Here is a 22,757-nt window from a genome sequence, read left to right as displayed (position 1 = left end):
GAAATGCAAAGCAAATAGACGGGCAGACAGATAGACTAAGGAAGTGCTTTATAGTATGGATTGTTACCAAACATGTAGCAACTAGATTAATTCATTGGACTTACTAAAGGGAATATTGAGTATAGTGACAATAAAAAATAAAGATCCAGCTGGAATTTTGAAAGATTTAGCTTTTCTGATGAAACCATTTTCAGATTTAGGGAGTGCCCAGTTTCCTTGTACACTTATCTTACCCTAAAATGTTGTAAACCCGATTGCTTTTTAAACCATAATTTCTTTTAATTTCAAAAATCATGTGTACTCAATCTTATACGTTTGAATGGCTTGGCTGTCCAGATCAAAACACAATAATTACAATTGCAATTGTAATTTTCTAATTTTTAATCACAAACATGCTTTCTTCTCTCTGTAACTAAGAAAAGAAGAAAGTGTGAATTTTTCAGTTAATGTTAAACAAAAATTGAACAACTTGTTATAATTTAAATCAAATACTTTACCCACTTGAACTTGAGATATTTTAAGGCTTGTTCTTTTGGAAAAATAAGGTACTGAGGCTGCTAAACTCTGCACATACCATAAACGATTTAGAAGAGAAAAGAGTTTTAAATGCATCAAGATACTTTCAAATTTACACATTGCTCTTTTAGATTTAAAAAAGTGATTGTTGTGTTTCCATTTCCTTACAAATGATGCAGGCAGTTTTTAATCTGAAACAAGACTTTTCGTTTATACAGCTTGTATTAAGACTGAACATTGATCATTTCAGAGAATTAATGGAGTAATAGCATGTATATAAAATATGCCATTTACAGTGGGACTGTCATGTTAATAAAAAGAAGAAAGAAATCGTTGCAATTAAATTTACATCCCTTCTCTTAAATTTACGTTTAGTAAGCAGGTCAGGGGGAATTCTGAGTAAATCAATTTTTTACATTTTTGGAAGCTCTCAAATTAAAGCACTTGACTAATTCTGAATTTTTATAATCGCAACAATATCTTCAAAATGAAGAATAGTGCTAAAGATTGTAAAAAAAACTGTTTGTCATAAAATAATAAATATTTTTCAGATCCTTATTTGTAGTGGCGTCGTTGAGGGGGACGTTTGCCCCCCCCCCAATAGTTTGGAAAAAACTATAACTTTTTAAGTAGCTTCGGAAACTTTGGCTCGTTTTAAGAGTTAAATTTGCTTTTTGAGCAGATAATTTTTTAAAATCAGTCAATGCTCGTTTATAACACAAGGAAAACGAAAAAAATAAGGGTCTATCACACTTCATAATATGTTCCAAATTAATGTTTTTCCAAATATACTGTCTTTGAAACCTTATCATCAAATAAAAGCATGAGCCTAGTTAACAGCAAAGTTGAAAAATGTTCCATTTTTCCCGTTTCGCTGCATTTACTCAGGGCGATTATTCCCTGGTATTTAAGGTGCTTTTACTTCCGTAAATCTATCAGTTTAAGATTAGGTTCTCCTGTTTTAAAGCTTTCAAGAGCGGAAACAAATACACCCACTAAGTTCCAAATTGTAATTTTGTAAGCTCCAAATTCTGTCATTTGTAATTCAAACTCCTAACAAGCAACGAAAACATCCTATTTCTTACGTTTCAGATTCACATACTGATCCAGAAATTTAGAACTGGCTCTATGTCTAATACCATACTGGTTTCTTGCTATTTCCGCTTTTCTAAACATTTCTTTTAACCAGATCAAAAAGAAGAATGAGTATAAATATGTGAAGAATTGTGTTGCAAGAGCAACACTTTGGTTTGTCTTTTTTTCCCCTAGCACCCCGATTTCAGCTTATTCCTAGAAAGTGGTAAGGGTCTAACCTAGGTGTTTTTTACGGAAAGTGTGGACCTTAGGCCCGAATAATGAATATGACTTTGCATTTTGGAAAGCTGTGTAAAGCTCTTGCCTGGGGCCAAAAAGGATGGTTTTTGCTTGTCCTTGAGCCAGAGCCTATAGAGTGTGAACTGACTTGGAGTTCTAACTTATAGCCTAAATCAGAGAGAACTATCTGAAGTTATGCAGTCAAGCTTTCATTTCATGAAACCATGTTTCCGCTTTCAAGTGGAAAGCTCCGTTCTAGAAGGCAAGCAGGCAGGCACCAGTTTCAAATTGAAGATGGACTAAAATCTGCAAGTGTTAAATATATGCGGCAGTTACCCAACCCCGCAGCCCATATACCTTCTTTGATAATAAATAGAAAAATTTACAGAAACAAAAAAGTTGGGACTGAAGGTGCTGCCATCTATTGTTTCTACCCATTTCTGTTTGTGATTTCAGCTGAGTTTTTTTGTACTTGGGATCGCGGTAGAGAAATGGTGTCAGACGTACAGTCGATAGCTCTTGATGAGCTGATCAAAGTATTTGTCATCCGTTTTTTGGTAGAAACATTCCTTCCATGAGATATACCAGTTTGAAAGTTTAAAGGGGCTGACAACTTTAGTAGTAAGGTACACGCTGAAACCGAAAATAGGCCCTTACCAATTGTGGACATATAGGGGAGTTGTAAGCAACAGTCAGCTGTCAGCTCATAATTATCTTCGGCAATGAGGGGTTCGCAACTTTTGCTAATTGGTGCACCTATTATTTGTTTCTGGTGTATTTGATGGCAAAACCAATTTGGTTCCATGGTGAGACATGTAGGGGACTTGTAAGTAATAATCGGATGTTAGGCTACAATCATCTTCAGCGATGAGGGGTTTATAGCTATTGCTAGTTGCAATGAGGGGTTTGTGACTTTTGCGAGTTGGTGTACCTAGTATTTATTGTAAGATCCTTATCGATTAACAACTTACAGCGTTTGGTCTAAGCGAGGAAACCAAAGTGTTTCTCTCGCAACACTTTATTCGGCGAAGTCGAACAAAGGTTGCCGCAACACCTCACGTTGCCGATGCAACGTAGATATAATTATGACTGAAATTACTCTCATTTCACACAACACCAGCGGTACGCGCGAGACATTTATCTGCACTGTACGAAATGTCTGCTGAGAATAGAATAAAGTTAATTTAAGCAAAATATGTATATTTTTGTCACAATCTAGAAATTTTTCGTACACGTATAAGTGGTACCAACCCGTCTCCTTTTTTTATTGTTACAAAGTTTTATCATGCTGCACTAAGAGACAAAACTCTGCTTTTGAAGAGAATTACAGATATAAAAACGATATTCAGTATAACTCCCATCCGGGAATATATACCCCCATACCTTGATTTACACAAGAAAAACTTTTGCGTGATTTTTATCGATTTTTTTTTAAAACAAAGATACAAAAGGAAAGGTAATTTTCAAAGTCTAGGATTCAATTTTCTCTTCCAATTGGAATACCAGCAATATTTATTTAATTTGAGGTTTCTGCCGCAATGATGCCAATGATCTTTCAAATTTTCTGGAAATTCTTTGTCAAACAACGCCCAATGGATAAGTTAATAATTCTTATTTTATTTTTCTAATATTTTCAAATTTGAAATACGGTTGCTATTTACATGCGGGGAATATGTCACAATGTAATGTTACACAATCTCTGGTAATACTTTGACTTATCCTGTATCTTTACTTAGACAGCGCTACTGCGCTGCCTATGATTTTTGTTTCGGTTTATTAGGCCCTTTGATATCAATACTATTTATTAATATAAATCGCTGTACCTTCAAACAAATCAATTCAATAAAAATCATACATACTACTTCAATAAATCACGTATATTAAAAGTTTAGAACAACAAATTAAATCTTTCAGCCTCGTAATCCATTCAAAATTGCGAGCAAATGAATAGCGCGATACCCGGGGCTATTTGTATAGAGCTTGGTTCAATTATGCGTTTGAGCATCCTGATATGGGTGTGGGGTTGGTGGAACTGGAGGTGCAATATGTACTGCAGCATTAGTGGTGAATCTAGCTGATAAAAGCCAAGTGTATACGACATTCACCTTTGCTCAACCGAAAGCTTGGTTATGCTCTACTCCTGTCATCTGCAGGAGCTCATTGCTGACAATTTTAGTAAAAGCCAAACACCAGCAATTATATTTATGATTGTTCAATGTATGTTTATTGTTTATAATGTATTGCATAATATTCTTAAATTCACCAATTAGCGTGTTTGTTAAATAGTTACTTTTCTTGACTACAGCCTGAATAGCAACTAATTCCATAGCACCCCATCTTACCCCCTCCCCCACCAATGAAAATACTGTAGCTACGTCCCTGCTTATTTGATTAGTTTAATTTTTTTTAAATCCACTAAAGGACTTACCATTGTCCAGCTCATATGCAAATACGAAACAACTTTAAGAACCCCCGCCCTCCCCTATGACTGCTGCAGGAAAACCGAGAACCAACTTAGAATCCAATTTTTGAAATCTCTGCACAGTTTATTCTATGGACTGGGACGGATTATCCCTAAAATGATTCAATGGTATGACAGTTCTGTTTGTGGATTATTGACAGTTTTTTTTGTCATATCCTTGAAATGATCCCTTTTCTAGGAAGTCAATGAGCAAGAAGAAGAAAACGTAAAAGAAGAGTGTGAAACACCGCCAGATACTCAAAGGGGTAAGTTCTCCTCCCTGTTCTAGCTTAAAAAAATAAAAGAGAGATGACATCCATTTTCTAACTTAGGATTTTGCATAAGGTTGTGATTGCATGCACTCTTTCCATGTAAAATTTTTGAAGAAATTCAGTTAACCCTTTAAGTACTGAATTATGAAATCGATAGCAAAAAAATATTTGAAGGATGTTCCCAGATGAAAAAAAAAATCACTGAACTCGAATATGGAGTCTCATTTATGGTATCTGGTTCAGGGTTCAAGATCCATCATGTCCTTTTAAAAGGACATCCGTCCTTAGTGTAGTATTTTTTTCAAATAATGCCGCATATTTTGTATCAGACAAAACTAGTAACTGCTACAAAAGTAAAAAAGCGTTCACTTCCTGTGGTAGGAGAGAAAACAGTTCCTCTCGGGAACAAAGCACAGTGCAATTCCAAGGCACTTGCTAAACAGGATTTTTGTCTTCCTCTGACAAATTCAGCAGTGTTTTTGATCTTTTCCGAATTCAGGAAAATGGTTGTACCCGTAATGCCGTATTGTAGGTATTTTTCGTGTAGGAGTATCTTCGGCTTCCAGAGATAATGGTCTACCAAGGCGTCTTCGGGGTGTGTCGGAGTATCCGAGAGAGCATGCAATGGAGGTTTTGAACTTCAGTAGAGGCATTGGTTTGTCATTGGACTGCCAGCAGTGACGACGATAAATTTGCCAGGCATTGACTACTGCAGTGTCAAGAACGTAGTACAATATGCGCATATACCACTTTCTTGTCTTCAGGTTTCAGCGATAGAGCTCAATAAGCATATCAGCCAAGTCCACGCCGCCCATGTACTTGTTGTACTCTTTGATCACTGCGGGCCTTTCGATTTCCACGTATCTCTTCTCGGAGGAATCCCAACGTCTAAAGGTATCCTTGGGCTCAACTGCAACGTAGTTCGACAAAAGCGTGACCGCCTTGTTATCGCACCAGCGGACCAAGCAAACTTCTATCGATTTTTCAACTCTCCAGTCGACGTGTCCCCGGCCAAACCGTTTCAGTTCCTTTTCTTCTATCAGTTTGCATCCTGGAAGACGGTTCTGACGAATAGTCCCAACGCACTCATATCCAATCTCCTTCAGATGAACGACAAGGTCTACACTCGAAAACCATTTGTCAAAAAATATCTTGCGCCCCCCTTTGGGCTTCAGGGATCTCAAGAGCCTTATAACAACATCTCCACCAAGACCGAAGGGCCCAGCTACCGCAGTCCCTTGGCCTTGGTATATTTTGATGCTGTACATGATCCCACTACTTCCAGCTCGAGTAAATACATTGAACCCCCACTTGTGCGGCTTGTTTGGGAGATAGTGCCGCATAACAGATTTTCCCTTGAATGGGATAATCTGTTCATCGATACTGTGTCTTTCTTCAGGCTCAGTTCTCATCAAATTTTCTCGCAGCAGGTCAACTATGGGCCTCACCTTGAACAAACGATCATGTCTAGGATCGGTTTTTGGCTTGCACTTACTGTTGTCATTGAAGTGCAAGTACCTTCGAATCAATGTGAAACGGTCTCGGGACATCTTTCCAGAGACGACAGTATAGTTCAGCTCCTCCCAGTAGAGCTTGTAGCTAGGCAATCTTATTATTCCCATGTAGGGAGTTATTGAAAGATAAGAGTATATTTCTTGTTGTGTGACATCGATAAATTTGTTGCCCTTCATCATTGCATAGCGATTCGTCTCTTACAATATCTTATCAATCATTTCATCAGAGAAAAACATAGAAAATTATTCGGCTGGGGACATGGACACTGTTGGTGGGGGAGTATACGCACACATAAGTTGCTGATCTTCAATATAAGGTTCGAAGTTCTTGTAACACGACTTGTATTCGCCCCTATTTTGTCGGTTTACCTTTTTGGCACAAGGTTGCTGATCTTCAGTTGCCCTGTCAGAGCTGGTAGAGGGCCCAGGTTCTTCAAGATCATGGGACTCAAGAAAGTTATTGGAAGGGGGGCTGTCTCGCATCGGTTCCAGCTGCGTTAACTCGTAGAAGTCGGTTAGTTTGGGATTTGGCGGTAAACACTGGCTATCACTCTCGTCATTATCGGAATCTGAAAGATCCGACATCTCGGAAACATCTCCATCTGGTGGTTACATAAAAATTTCTAAGGCTCGTTCTGGTTCAAGATTTCGCCGAGCGCGCAAGCTTCGTGACTTCTTCAATGCCTTCTCAAGCTCGTCACCTATCTGGAAATATACTTTGGATATAAGTTCGTTAAAACATACTCAAATATATTAAATTTACTTATTAGTTTTCTTCGATGTTCTTTCATGCAATAATCGTCAGGCTGTTGACCCTTATGGACGGATGTCCTTTCAAAAGGACAGCTTGTCAGAAACTAGTTTATACACCAGCATTGTTACCGTTGGAACCTAGCCTCTTATCAAATTCTAATTTTAACACTACCTAACTGCACTCTGATTTTTTCCTAGAATTTTTTGAAATTCATTTAATAATTTTAATAATATTTTAATCAATACCCACCTTTCACCCCTTTTGGACCTCTCATCAATCCTCGCCTAGAAACTGAAATGAGTGTCCCACCGCCTTGTGCGACATCTTGTTCGACGCGTCTTGAACTGCTGAAAGAGATGGCGTATGCCGATTGAAACCATACGCGAGTCATTGTTACCAATCAAACGTGCTTGTCCTTTTAAAAGGACATCCGGACTTAAAGGGTTAAGGAGCTGCACCAACTAAGTTTTCAAAGCAAAGTGAAATGATAAAAACCAACAGACTTTTCGCTGAAACCATATACTCCAATGCTGACGTCTAATGCTAGTTTTATTTTTAGTTTCAGAACCATCTGTACCTGTTTTTATTCATTTAAATTTTAAATTCGAATATTTGTACGTTGTTCTATGGTTGCTAATCTATGTTATTGATGTAACCGAAAAAAGCCGAATTCAGTTTTCAGTTGTCATCTGTCACAGAAAAGTGTGTGCAGTTCTCAAGTTTTCGAGAAAATCGTGGAACCGCGTTTTTTCTGGGACGGCAAAAAAAAAAAAAAAAAAATGAAGATACAAAATTGTAGGAACAGGTTTTGGAAAGTCCTTTTTCTTTCTCATATCTGCTGGACATGGATGCTAAGATTTGTCATTGTGGTATGTCTCACTTGGTTTGGGCTTTAGAAAACGTGCGAATTGTATTGCTAGTTTGAAGCTTCCACTTCGCTATTTATTTCCATAAAAACTTCGTTTTTTCAAAATTATTTTTTGTTTGTTTTTAGGTTTTTAAAATATACGCGTTAGACCTTACAAAAGATCTTTGTTTTACTTAGGCAATGAAATCAGAGGAAGCCAACATGAGTTTATGTTAAAGTCGGGCATTAAATACGGGTTTTATTTCCTACCTCTCTTAGAATTTTCCTCCAAAAAATGTGGAGTTTTGTCAAATAAAGAGTAGAAAGGAGTATATTATCATCGGTGTCTTTGAGAAGTTGCAGAAAAAAAGTCACTTACTTGTGAAATATTGTCTTATATAAAATATATAGAGATTTTAGAAAACAGAAGGATATAAAAGGAATTTTTATGTAGAGCTAGTATAATTTACAGAAACCTTTGTTTTTACAATTGCAATTTTTCTGCTGCATGCTGTTAAGTATCTTGAGCTTCTGATAAGAAACTTCACTTTCGCTGTTTTTCTTCTTGGACCTGAGTTTTAGGAGATCTTCTCAGAATATTCTGCCCATCTCTCTTTAACTCGTCTAGTCTCACTAATTGTGGCCCCTTCCTATCTTTGAGTGGAGCAAGTCTAAATTAACCATTTCCTCTCAGTTTATTAACATGCCAGAACAATATTTTACTATTGTGCTGTCTGGCTGCATTTACTGGATCTTTGATAATTTATCTATTGCCTCTGCTATCATGCAGGCTATCAAAAGGGTGTATCAGCAATGTCTCAGGAATGGCTGAGGATATAAATTGAAACTTTCAGGGCTGCTATCACTACTACTACTGCTACCGCTGTTACTGCGACTATTTATGACTACAACTGTGTCTATTTATGACTGTGACTGTGACTACTTGTTGCTGATTGTGTCTGTGTCTACTTTCAAATGCGACTAATTGCGACTCTGACTGCTTCCAACTGTGACTCCAACTGCGATTTTTTGGAGCTGTGATTGTGTCTACACACAACTAGACTACAATAACTTCTAAGTCTGCAACTGCTTTTGACTGCGACTGCAACTTCTTGTTTTTCTGACTGTGACTTCTTTACACAGTGACCGTGACTAATTTTGACTGTGACTACTTGGAAATACAACCGCGATTTCTTGCGGCTATTACAACTATTACTGCTACTACCATTTCTACTATCACGGCTGTGACTGCAGCTACTACTACTATTACTACCTCTGCTACTGTTATTGCTACTACTATTGCTGAAATTACTGCTACTACTACTACTATTATTGAACTAATTCAAAAGATGGTAAAATTCTAGTTAATTGACTTCTTGCTATCTCGGAAAGGATTTAGGTTAGGAAAATGAAACTTTCAGGGATGGGTCAACAGGCTAAAGTATGTCCCGGGAAGGTATTTTAAAGTGCCCACCTCCACTCCTTCTCCCTCTAGAGGGCCCCGAAATTTACCTACATGACAGGTCTACTATACCTATTGAAATTTCGACAAAACAACATTTTACCTTAATTTTCAGTTACTAGTTGCTTTTTCTCTGCCATTAGTTCTGAAAATGCAATTCCTGTTATTTGAGTAGAATTTTGAGCCATTATTATCAATGTTTTTTTTCAAAATTTAGGAAATGTATTTGCAAATCTTTAAAACCTTATAAAATGGAATTGAGCAAATTTATGAAGCTGAAAACAATTTTGTTGTACTTCAATTAAGCAGAAGATCTATTTTGCAAGGTTTCACTTTTATAACACACATTTTCAAAGGTCATCAAAGGTCAGGGCCCTCTAGAGGGAGAAGGAGTGGAGGTAGTTGCTTCAAAATACCTTCCCGGGACATACTTTAGTCTGTAGATTCATCCCTGAAAGTTTCATTTTCCTAACCTAAAGCCTTTCTGAGATAGCAAGAAGTCAATTAACTAGAATTTTACCCAAAATATTTTAAGTGCATTCAGGTTGTCAAAATGGCACAGATTCAATATCTTAGGAATAGAATAAGGTATTAAGTTGAAACTTTCAGGGGAAGTTGAGGGGGATGTAAAAGTAAATCAACAGAAACTAAGTGTGTCCAGATTCTTAAAAGGCCGTGTGTGCAATATCTCTTGAAAACTAAGGGTATTACGTTGAAACTTCAGGGCTCGTTTTTGGGAATATTGAATTATATTATAAGATACTATGTTCGCCCAATTTTATCAAAAGGACACTTCTAAAATATCTTAAAAACGTCTTGAGTGGGAAATTGAACTACGTCAAAAAATACTATGTGCATTCAAGGATGTCAAAAGGGTGAATCCATAATATCGCAGGAAAGGTTGATGGAATTAAGTTGAAACTTTCAAGGTAAGTAGAAGAGAATGGCTATATGACGGTGTTAAAATTCCGTCGGCCTTTAGAACTCCATAGGTTATGCGGCCCTTGATTTGCATATGTTTTGATCGATTGATATGTTTTGCATAATGACAAAAGACAAGCCAAGGCAAAAGTTAAAGGTCCAATAAAAGAAAACGTAATTTTACAAAGGCGCTAAATCTAATTAAAGCGTTTAAAATGTTTAAGGATTTGATTGATGAAAATGAAGCACCGATAAATGTGATTAGAAAGCTAGTGAAAGTGAGGATTGAAACAGCTAAAGAAAAAGACATGGAACAAACTGCAGCGAGAATCACATTGAATTGTAAAAGATATATTGAACGTTGATCTGTGGTTGGAAACTGGAAAAGATGTATTTGTTAGCTATAACTACTACTACTACTACTAATAACTCACTGCAGCACCTAGCCGCCTGAGGCCAACACAGCTACGCACGCTCCTCCTCCAACCTAATCTATTTAAAGCCTCCCTCTTTACACCCTCCCAGGAAGTTCCCATTTCCTTTAAATCTTTATTTATGACATCCTCCCAACCCAGACAAGGACGACCTGCTTTCCGTGTAGCCCCAGACGGTTGGCCAAAAAGGACGATCTTCGGTAATCTGTCATCCTTCATCCGTAGAACATGGCCTAGCCATCTCAACCTTTCTTTCATTATAGCCCCAGAAAGCGGGATTGAACCACACTTTTCGTACAACCTACTGTTTGAAATACGGTCAGTCAGCCGGGTACCCAGAACAATCCGTAGGCAATTTCTCTGGAAAACATCTAGTAAATTTTGAGGTAAAGATGAACAAAAATAGATAATCAAATCTATGGTTGGAAAACAAGGAACAGCGGTGACAGGACGTGAAAATGATCGAAATAAGTCAGGACTTTAAGAAGGATTTCGTATTTTTTACAGGGTGGCTGTATTGAGTCTGTGGTGGTTGAGAGGTGGGGCCCGGCGGCGAATATTCCACATTCATTTGTTCTTTTCACTAATTTTGGTTATTATGGTGATTTTTTTTTATTTAATGAGGAATAAAAGCACAAATCTGGAAATAAAAATTGTTAAATAATGAAAAAAGAAGGTAATTAAATAAAAAACGAGGAACAGTTACCATAAGCCGTGAAAGCGATCGAAATAAGTCAGGACTTTTAAGAAGGAATTCGTATTTTTTACAGGGTGGCTGTATTGAGTCTGTGGTGGTTGAGAGTTGGGCCCGGTGGCAAATATTTTCACTAATCTTGGTTATTATGGTGATTTTTTTTCACTAATCTTGGTTATTATAGTGATTTTTTTTTATTTAATGAGGAATAAAAGCTCAAATCCGGAAATAGAAATTGTTAAATGATAAAAACATGGTAATTAAATAAAAAAAAAAACGAGGAACAGTGGTCATAGGCCGTGAAAACAATCGAAATAAGTCAGGACTTTAAGAAGGAATTCGTATTTTTTACAGGATGACTGAATTGAACCTGTGGCGCCTGAGTCGTAAGGCCTGGCACAGCAAAGTGCAAATTACCTTCTGATCAAACAGTTCGTGGTAACGAACTGTAGTAAGGAGCGACCCAGCTTAATAGTAACCAAAACTCGAAAAAATGAAATTTTCGTACCAATAGCTACATCAAAAGAATCACATTTTAATGTTGATTTTAAATATATAAGTTTCATCAAGTTTAGTCCTCCATCAAAAGTTATGAGCCTGAGAAAGTTTGCCTTATTTTCGAAAATAGGAGGAAACAACCCCTAAAAGTTGTAGAATCTTAACGAAAATCACACCACCAGATTCAGCGTATCAGAGAACCATTTTGTAAAAGTTTCAAGCTCCTATTTACAAAAATGTGGAATTTTGTATTTTCTGCCAGAAGGCAGATCACGGATGCGTGTTTATTTGTTTGTTTGTTGTTTTTTTTTCCAGGGGTGATCGTATCGACCCAGAGGTCCTAGAATCTTTCAAGAGGGCTCATTCTAACGGAAATGAAAAGTTCTAGTACCCTTTTTAAGTGACCAAAAAATTGGAGGGCACCTAGGCCCCCTCCTACGCCAATTATTTTCCCAAAGTCACCGGATCAAAATTCTGAGATAGCCATTTTATTCACCTTAGTCGAAAAACCTTATAACTATATCTTCGGGGACGACTTACTCCCCCACAGTCCCCGTGGGAGGGGCTACAAGTTACAAACTTTGACCAGTGCTTACATATAGTAATGGTTGTTTGGAAGTGTACAGACGTTTTCAGGGGTATTTTTAGGTTGGGGGAGGGGTTGAGAAGAGGGGGATATGTTGGAAGAACTTTCCTTGGAGGAATTTGTCATGGGGGAAGAAAATTTTCATGAAGGGAGCGCAAGATTTTCTAGCATTATTTAAAAAAAGAAAAAATAAATATGAAAAAGTTTTTTCAACTGAAAGTATAGAGAAGCATTAAAACTTAAAACGAACAAAAATGATTACGCATATGATGGGCTCACCTCCTCCTAATACCCCGCTCTTTGCGCTAAAGTATTTTTAATAATTTCAACTATTTATTCTACGGCTTTTGTGATTCAGGGGTCATTCTTAAGAAATTGGGACATAATTTAAGCTTTAGTGTAAAGAGCGGGGTACTGACGAGGGGGTGAACCCCCTCATATACGTAATAAAAACATGAGAATAGAGAAGTTCGTTACGTAAGCTAATTTATAGGTTATGTATATGTTTTACTAATAAAAGTATTCGTAAAAATTTAAAAATTCTAGTTGCCTTTTTAAGTAACCAAAAAACCGGAGGGCAACTAGGCCTCCTCCCTGCTCCTTTTTTCTCAAAATCATTCTATCAAAACTATGAGAAAGGCATTTAGCCAAAAAATTAAAAATATGCAAATTTCATTTTAATTATTCATCTGCGGAGAGCCAAAATCAAAACACGCATTGATTCAAAAACGCTCAGAAATTAAATAAAAAAACTAGTTTTTTTAACGGAAAGTAAGGAGCGGCATTAAAACTTGAAACGAACAGAAATTACTTCGAATATGAAAGGGGCTGCTTCCTCATCATCGCCCCGCTCTTTGCGCTAAAGTTTTTTACTGTTTTAAAAAGTAGAGTTAAGAAAAAGAATCAAACTTTAGCGTAAAGAGCGGGGCGTTGATGAGGAAGCAGCCCCTTTCATATACGAAGTAATTTCTGTTCGTTTTAAGTCTTAATGCCGCTCCTTACTTTCCGTTAAAAAAAACTTGTTTTTTTATTTAATCTTACTGTTTTAAAAAGTAGAGTTAAGAGAAAGAGTCAAACTTTAGCGTAAAGAGCGGGGCGTTGATGAGGGAGCAGCCCCTTTCATATATGAAGTAATTTCTGTTCGTTTTAAGTTTTAATGCGGCTCCTTACTTTCCGTTGAAAAAACTTGTTTTCTTTTATTTAATCTTTAGAAGACACGGCAGGCGTTAGTCCTTTACCTCTTTGCGGTAGTTTCTGGTTTGAGTTGGTTATTTACCGTAATTTCTGTTCGTTTGGTGTTTCATTTATTTATTGATAGCTCTTTACCTTTCCCTGCAAAAATTTTCTTTTGTGGAAAACTTCTTTCAAAATTAATGCAAAAATAAACCCAAGGTAGTGGCAAGTCTTTAACCTTAAGCATGAATGTATACTATTGACCTTCTCAGCTAAGTGAAGTAATGCCGTAAGCATTTTTTTTTTGTACAATAGCTCAGTAAATTCTTCTGATAAAGTTCTGTAAGCTGATTAATTATTTCTTTGGAAAGAAACATGTCAAGTTGAACCTACCCTTCTGCTGAAAATAAATGAAAACAGGATGTTTTGATTCGATTAAAATTCGGTTTACAGGTACCTAGAACCAATGAGGCTAAAATCAATCCTTTGCTGAGGGTAAGTGGAGCTTGGAACTGGTGAACGTGTGCAAATTTGTAAAAAGAAATTTGTACCGTAAGTTTGAATTGGGTTAGACAGCTGAGGACTTCCGTGCAAAGATTGGAAAAGGGTATATGCCTCTGAAATTTTCATTCTCGTGTCCCATTATCCAAAGATAATTCCCCATTAAGTTTCTTGCTGATTCGTTGAAAAAACCTGCCTGTGTTTATGCTGAAAAGTTGGTAAGGTGGGGAGGGGATGATCCCACATGGTGCCTGCAGTAGACTGAAAACCCTTATATGACTCAGATTCCAAATTGATGGTAGTGTGGGTACGGTGTTCGAGGGACCACTGACCCCCTTTAATTCCTCAATCTATAGGTTGGGAATCTTCATGTCAAGTGGTGGGAGAATGAGGGTTTTCGGCAGCCACTGACCCACTTTGGTTTTCCAATCACACCGAGTAAAAATCATCAATGAGTTTTGATTATATCAAGATGAAACGCCCGGGTTTTTGCTAAAAAGTTGACTATGGACAGAGGGGGTGGTGGTCTGGAGGAGTTAAAACCCCAATTTGTTTCCCATGGGCTACGCTCGTTATTTTTTCTCTGGAACTGTGTTTTTAGATTTTTTCATCAATCTGAGTGAAATAGCTGCCTCAGCATTTTCTTCGAAATGAGAGGCTATAGAGGTACCCTAAGGCAAAAAGGAAGGATGAGATATATTTGCTGCACACCAATCACTATTGACCCCCCCCCCTAAAACAGGCACCAAAACTTTAAGATTGCGATTGAAGGAATCCCCAAGGTTTATTCGGCCATTACACTTTACCAACTTTACGGTAACGCATATTTTTGATAAATCCATTTGACCAGGTTTCGTAAAATGCTGTAATTGTGGGATCCTCAATTGTCAGATTGAAGCCTGTAGTATGGGTAGCGCCTCCTCAGTGTTTAAACTGATTTATAGTTTTCGAAAAGGGGGGTCATTTGTCAATTATGAGGTTTAAAGTCTATAATCTAACCCCTAAGTTGCAATTTGAAGCCACAATATGGCTACCGCTTAAACCTTGTTTCATTGTATTTACGTTTATTAAACCGAAGTTTTACTCTATTTACTGACGCTATTTTTATGCAACGATGGTGGCAATGTAACGTAAATTGAAATCTTTTCTTTGAATTCGGGGAAGTTGAAGCTTAATTTTTATTTCTGAAACAATAGTTGATGTACCTAAGTCATGTTTTAGATGTGGATTAATGTTTCGGATGTTAAATAATTCTATTGCGTTTGTTTTTTTCTTAAAATTCGTTAGTCAAAGCCCTGATTTTCAACATACTATGTCAAGATCACGTTAGTAGTTTCTACTTAAGAATGCGCCGAGTCGTCAGAACCGCAAAAAAGATGGGGAATGAAAAATGAAAATGAAAAATAGCAAATAATGAAACTGTATATGGGTGTGGTGTCTCTATCCTCCTCACCCCTGCGTGTCTGCATGTTTTGTGTGTAAGATGTGTAACTTGAGACTTAAATTGGTAATGTGGAACGTCGGTAAGATTAAGTATATCCAAGTCCCCTATAGTCATTCTTCGTTTGATAGCATATATTACGTGTGAAACCAGTATCCTTGTTTCCCTAATCTCCTAAAATCCCCTTGGAAGATTTCAATATTGGAGAACTAGTGTAGGAAAGTACTTCTCAAGTTTGTACCAATCAGAGAGATGGATTATCCGGTTCAATCCAGAACCAAGTGTCCTTCCAGAGATCAATTTAGTTACGAAACTTAGCGGCAAACCGTTTGATTCCATTCCAGTTTCTCTTCATTCTTTGTTAGTGAGGCATCTTTTGGTTTTAGATTTAGGCTGCTCGATAAGTTCTGCTGTTTTTATCAGTTATTCAAATTTTACCTCAGCCAGTAGTTAGTATTATAGGTTTAGGATGTGCAGCGTCTACGTTACCGCTTGTCTCACCAATTCTGTCTTTGAGCCCCCAGTTGGGCCATTCAGAAGCCAAATTGAAAGTCGGTAAACCAAATAATGGAGAAAATAAGAAGAAGTTATATTGTTTTATTTGAATGAACGGTACCAATCATTTTGCTGAAAAAAAAAATCCGGGGTATTGGTGTATACGTGTGTTTTTGTGTGAATGAAAATGTTTCTATGCCCGCTTCAGTGTAGACCTGGTCTCAAAAAAAATTCTTAGTATTTTATGGCCAGAATGTGCTTGTCATTTTGGTTTTTATCCTTCATCTCAGAGATAATCCCTCAGGCCTACAAAACTAAACGTTATCCAAGTGCTGTTGCTCTACTATTTCAAAAAAATGAAAAAAGCTGGCTTGATTGATTTTGTCTCTGAACGGCTCTAATTTTAGAATTTAATCCTTCATAACTTTAGTTCAGGTATTGATTTATCAATCACTTTTAAATATGATTCATACTTGGAGTGCTACAGTATGTTCTTTGGCCGGGGTCATACTCAGAGGTGGGTTGGTGTGCCAAGTTTAAAACTCTCGACCAAATTTTTAAATCTCTATAAAGAAGTACCCTTTTCGATTAAAGCTCCGTAATTTCCCATTTCTATTTCATGCTTTGACAATGCCTCCAGGAAAGTATCTGTTGATCCTTTTCAAGTGATATCTTGATCCTTATCAAGTGATGACATTTTCGGAAGATAACAGAAAATACTTGGTCTTCTATGATCGATTTTCTAACTAGCCTGGCGAAGATCGTAAAATAACTTAAAAAGGTAAAAAATCGTCAAAAGGAAGTAAAGGCATCCGTTTGAAAACCAAGATTCTGAGTAAAAATTTAAAGATAACTTTGTCAATTAACGTACGCTTATTTTTCTCTTTAACTCGAATAGAGCCATTTGATTTTTTTGGAACCCCCTTAAACCAACGCTCAATCTAGAAACTATTCATAATTTACTCACAGGGTTGCCAACTTATTGGCCAATGATTGTGGTAAAAAGTGACTTTTTTTATCATAGTATATATGTAGTTGGGAAATGTTTCGTTTTATGTCTTAAATTTGCAATATGTGTCCCTTTTATGTCCCAAGTTCATGGTGCTTGGGAATTGTGTCCCATCACTTGAGAATGTGTCCTTTAAAATGTGTCCAGTTGGCAACTACTGACTCAATTAGGAAATAACGCAGAACGGAAAGGGACTGAATCAAACGAATGATAATTTTTATGATTGATATATTGTAGTGAAGTTGAAGCTCTTGTAGTGAACATTTTCCTTTCTTTCAACTAAGAACATTCTTGTAAACCAAAGACTTGAACTTACCAGTAATGAAACTCACAAGTAGGTCTCATGATAACCTTTGCTTACTGGATCCTGAACTAGACCCTATCCTATATTACAACATTTAAAGGGCTACGCGCGGGGCTTCGGGCGGTTGCCCCGTTTCGCCACCCCCTAGTCCCGACCCTGCAAATGAGCATGGCAAGCTATAGCAGAGCAGTGGCTCTTGATATTGTACCCAACCTCTTCATGTAATACCTGATAGCCCTCTTACACAGCTAATGGATGTTTAATACCCAGGACTTTTTTTTGGGAGTTCGCTCGTGGGCCTAAACATGAAGAGTTATACTTCAGCGCATTTTAATGAGAATCTAATCAAGCTGCCCCCAAAAAAAATGTTTAACGCTTTGCGTTTTCCTATATAAAGGTACACAATTATAGAGGGAATTGACGAGCCAAACCAGAATTAGATCTTCTTGTCAAAGCTCCAAATTGCGCAACTTTTAACTATTCGACGAAATCTAGTTTTTTTTTCCGTTTTTTTCCTTCTGAAAACCAGTCGTCTGCTTTTAAACATCGCATTACATAAATCCTCATCAATGCACTTAACTTTAAAATTAAACTGGAATTGCTAGGGTTATAAATAACTCGGCTTTCCAGTATGGACATAGCTAGGGTTTTTTTCCAGGGTGGGTGACCGACCAACTTGGTTAGAGGAGGAAGATTTACCTTCTGCCAGAATTTAGAGTTCCTTTGGGAACACAAGGGTTTTCTTTTCTTTTTTTTGGGGGGGGGGGCTACTGCCCTTCTAGCTACAATCAAGCTGTTAATCCATAAAAACACTGAAAGATTTTGAAATAACGTTTAACCCTTGTTTCTATGATGTTATTTTTCTAGTGATGCACAACAAATGGTTTTCAAGTAATGTTTGGGTCCCACATAACTCAACCCTTAACTGCTCAACCCAACACAAATGGATCGCCTTATTCAATAAATTTATTCAAAGATAAATTTAAACTAAGAGCAAACGCGTCGTCATTTACCCCTCCCCCCAGAAGATCCTTGACCAAGTTTACAATGAGAAAAAAAGTTATATAAAAGAAGAATACGATATTTTAATATGATTTTGCAAGCCTCACTGTCGGATTATAGTCACAAAGACAAAGGACTAATTAGCGGATTCCCCCAGGGGGCCGGCTATTATCGATAGTCGTCGAGAATCTATGGCTAGACGGAGAAATTTGACTTAAAGATAGTGAATTTTTACGTCCCTTTTGTCCCCGCGATTGTCAATCAAAGGGATTAACACGACAGGGAACTCCTGTGACGGTTAAATAGATTGAATTATAATTTCATTTTAGCTGTATTTTAGCGTTTTCTTTGCTGGTATGCTAGAACAGTTTTAGGGGCTGCTTTTTCCTAAACTTTAAAACGAAAATTCTGCTCCGTTTTATGAAAAAAAAACAAAAACAACTCTCTGATGATGCAAGTTTCATTGAAACTTAATATCTATTATCCCTGGCATAAAACGGAAGAAGGTAAATGGTCTTCTTAGATTCCCAGGAAATAAGCTGCCGGCTTTTAGTTCTTTGTCTCTTTATTTGGATCTCTTATCCAAGTTCCACACGGAATGGCAAGACTTGCCACTCAACTAAAAAAGTTTATAATTTGTAGTATATGTGTTAGTGCAATAGGCACCGCAATAGATGACGTAAAATAGTTACGCTATAGCACCCTTTTCAAACCCAGAATATAATAAGTGGAGGGCTAGGGGATGCTGCGCACAGTTTGTTCGCGCATGAAGCTAGAATGCACATCTTTTCTATAAATAAATTTGAGGAATAGATGCATGTCAAGTCACTTTAATTATGGATTGCCTGGTTTTGACATTAACATTTATTACGATTATTCTATGATTGTTTTGTACTCACATGTGCTTTAATCATTTTCATTGCAAATGAAAAGCATTGTATATTTTTAGTAGGCTATATATTTCTTGCAACTGAAATAGGCACTTTACAGAATATGAGTATATCCGCGATGACGACGGTGCATCTTAGCAGAAGATTTAAAAAAAGAAATTGATAAGATATTGCTGGGAGAATAATTAAAATCTCCAGTAAAACTGTTATTGTGTAAATTGTAACCCCTAGATACGACCCTTTCGAAAAACAAAAAAAATTTGGTAGGCTACTTGTGTATTATCCAGAACACATTAGAGAAGTTTGTTCTGTTTATCTCAGAAAAATCGATTTGACTGTCTACAATCAGTTATAATTAGCTTTGTGTCTATGAGAAAAACTACGATGCCAGTACAGGGTATTTTAATTAAATATTTAGTATATAGAGGAAGATAGGGTTAATTAGGTATTTGACATAATGCCTTCTGGGCGGCCTGCTTTACATAATTCTTTGTTGTAGTTTCCATAATTTTGTTTTTAAAGTATCATATTTTCATAATATTTTGGTATATTTCATTATGATTGGTCTAACTTCTTGAGTGTGTTCTGGATAATACACAAGTACCCAAGTTTTTTCACCTGAAAATAAGGAGCAACATTAAAACTTAAAACACAGAAGTTACTCTGTGTATGAGGAGGGTTGCCTCCTTCTTTATACTACAGTCTTCACGATAAAGTTTGTTTAGTAATTTAAAAAAGTATCTTATTCCAAATAAAAGGCTCTTGTGTGTCAGGAGTTATTCTTAAAGAATGGAGACAAAAAGTTAGACTTTGACTTTAAGGGCAAGGTATTTAGGAGGGCGCAACCCACCTCTTACACATGATAATTTCTATTCGTTTTGAGTTTTGATGTTGGTCCTTACTTTCAGTTGAAAAAACTTGTTCCAGTTGAAAAACTTGGTGGGGGGGGGCTAGTTTCCCTCCAACCTTTTTGACCACTTAAATAGGTACTAGAACCTTGAGTCTGTATTAGGATGAGCCCTCTTCCGTTGTTCTGGGGCTATTGGGTCGATATGATCATCATTGGGGAAAGAACAAACAAAAAAAAACCTATAAACACGCATCCGGGATCTCTGTTCTGGAAAAAAAAAAAAAAAATTTAAATTTAAAAATTTTTCAAATGGGAGCTTCAAACCTATACAGCAGACTCTCTGATACGCTGAATCTGATGGCTCGGTTTTCATTAAAATTCCTTCACCTTTGGGAGGTTTTTACCCTCTTTTTCAAAAATCAGGCAAACTTTCTCAGGCCCGTAGCGTTTGTAAGGTAACACTACACTTAATTAATTTTATATATTTGGAATCAGCACAAAAAGTCAATTCTATTTATATATCCTATCTATAGTTATATCTATTGATATCAGAGTTCCGTTTTTAGAGTTTCGATTACTATTTGGCCGAATCACTCCTTACTTACAGTTCGTTGCGACGAGCTGTTTGATAATAACAGTCGAAGCATTTTAACACGATTGTATTTTTTTTTTGGCAGTATTGCATTTCTGGGATATTTCTTGATTTTTAATGTATATTTTATGGGGGGGGGGGAATCTATGCACAACCATTTTCTTGGTTTCAATATTATCGTGGCAAAATTTCACGTCTCCAGTTTGAATGGTTCAGCCATTGTGAAAGATTGATCGTTATAGTATAAGGTATAAACAGAATTGTAAACCACCAAAAAGTTATTACTAACAATTATTTGTTAACTGGCAGAAATGTTTAAACAACAATTCGTTAAAATTAATTTGGTGCAGTATTTAAAAATAGAACATCTAATTGTTAAAACTGGTTTAAAATAGCTTTTCAAATCAAGTATAAAAATGCAGTGCAGAATCATGAAACACTAATCTTTCACCCTTGTTCCTTAATTGATGGAATTCCAGGTTTATTTTTTATCTCCGATTTCGTGGTCAAAATGAATCAGCAATTTTTCTCTAACAATGTTTCAAATTGTTATCAAATGTCTTTTACATTTTAACAATTTTCTGTTAATTGTGAAAATACAATTGTTAGCACGATTGAAACTAACACTATTCTGTTTGTATGCTGGAAGAAATAGGCATAGTGTATTATTATTTATGTCACATATGATGGGGAATCAATCTGTGTTCCTTAAGGGTGAATACAGTTTTTCTTATATTGTTTTTCATTGGATAACAAGCATAGGTGATAGCTAATTTTAGGTTATGGAGGTTAATTAAAATGATAAAGAAGCTGAAATCTATTAGCAACAGATATCAGACACTTCCGCAGGATTTTTTATTATTTTTTTTTTTATGGGCGGGCCCATAATTGTAAAACCCAAATTTTATCAAGTTGAACAAGAAGTACCCAGAAATTTCGGGACACTCAGGATTTTAGGTGTCCCCCTCCCCTCCTCTGTCTACATCCCTGTCAAATATTGGTATTTTCTTAGTTTTTTTTAAGCTGAGAGATAAATTCTGTCAATGTAAGGGACTGATAGTTGCGTGTTCGGAAAGCGATGTGTCACCCCATATCTAGATAGAACATGTTTTATTATACCATAAAAAGCACCTTTGACGTAAATATCACCTACAGGCCGAAACATCCAGGGAATGCACCCGAGATTGGGCGCTTATCAATACCCTAGGACATCACTACGAGCTCGAATCTCAACTTTCAAGGAGACTACCCTGTTTCATAGCAAGTGCCGACGTAAGGCTAGAAAAACTCGACACGACGGCTGGACGAAAGAGAAAGCCCCTTGATCGGACACAAATGGTTGCCAGATACTCATGCTGGTTAAAGAGTCAGAAAAGTATGCATTCATATTGTGAAATACTTATTCGCTTCAACATTTAAATATTTCTTATCTGATTAGCACGGGTCCATTTCCTTTGCGTTTGAAGCACCGACTTTGAGTGTTAGACATTTTTGACTTAAAAATGATAAATATCTTAAAAAATATTTGATGAAAAAACACTAATCAAAAATATATTCAGATATGGAATTCTTTTTTCACCTGCTTAATTTGATCATGTCAAGACTCTGCTATCAAATATTATTGTCAATCTTTCGGTTTCATGAATATAAATATGGGCTTCTATTTTTGCTCTGAGGAACTCAAGTAAGTTTTCTCTATCTTCATTCAAGTATCACCATATACTTGATTTGGTGATACTTTGCCACGTGTTAGTTGGAATCTTTTAGTCAGTCTGAGAAAAATTGACGCTGGCAACAACAAATTTGCCATTAGTAAGTCATACTGCTCAAAAAAAAAAAATACCACCTTGAGATTACGAATACTCAACCAAATTACGTATATTTAAAATTAATGTAGTATATTCCTCTCTCACGTTTTGGCTTGAACCTTTTAGAAGGGATATTAGTTATTGGCAATTCCGGTTGCAAAGAAGAATCTGTAGTTCTAAAAAAAAAAAAAACACTGTTGGATCAGAAAAGAGCATGAATAAATAATCCTGACTTCAACTGCTTTAAATATTCTTTATTATATCCAATTTTCTCAAAAGCATTGGCTTCAAATAGTCCTCTATTTTTTGATAATATTATTCAAATTGCCTCCAAAATATCTCTTTCCTTTGTCTGTCATGAGATCCCTTGAAACACATGTGGATAATTTTATTCAATGGCAATAATCCTAACTTGGAAA

At 36.5% G+C, this 22,757-nt stretch overlaps 1 protein-coding gene across 2 annotated transcripts in view; it reads left to right on the top strand.

Moving 5' to 3' along the window:
- The window catches only part of LOC136026387 (ran-binding protein 3-like), an 81,658-nt gene that overhangs the window by 13,065 nt on the left and 45,836 nt on the right, over nt 1–22,757 (top strand). Inside the window, exon 3 of one of the 2 annotated variants that reach the window (XM_065702939.1) lies at nt 4,491–4,557. In XM_065702939.1, the coding sequence (XP_065559011.1) occupies nt 4,491–4,557 (67 nt within the window). Of the gene's footprint in view, nt 1–4,490; nt 4,558–20,709; nt 21,906–22,757 lie in introns of those variants that run through there. The other variant, XM_065702940.1, reaches the window with a different exon arrangement.

This window comes from Artemia franciscana, chromosome 4 (assembly GCF_032884065.1).
Source record: "Artemia franciscana chromosome 4, ASM3288406v1, whole genome shotgun sequence".
NCBI lineage: Eukaryota > Metazoa > Arthropoda > Branchiopoda > Anostraca > Artemiidae > Artemia > Artemia franciscana.
The sequence above is the reverse complement of the archived record's forward strand: the minus strand, read 5'-3'. Positions and strand labels throughout refer to the sequence as shown.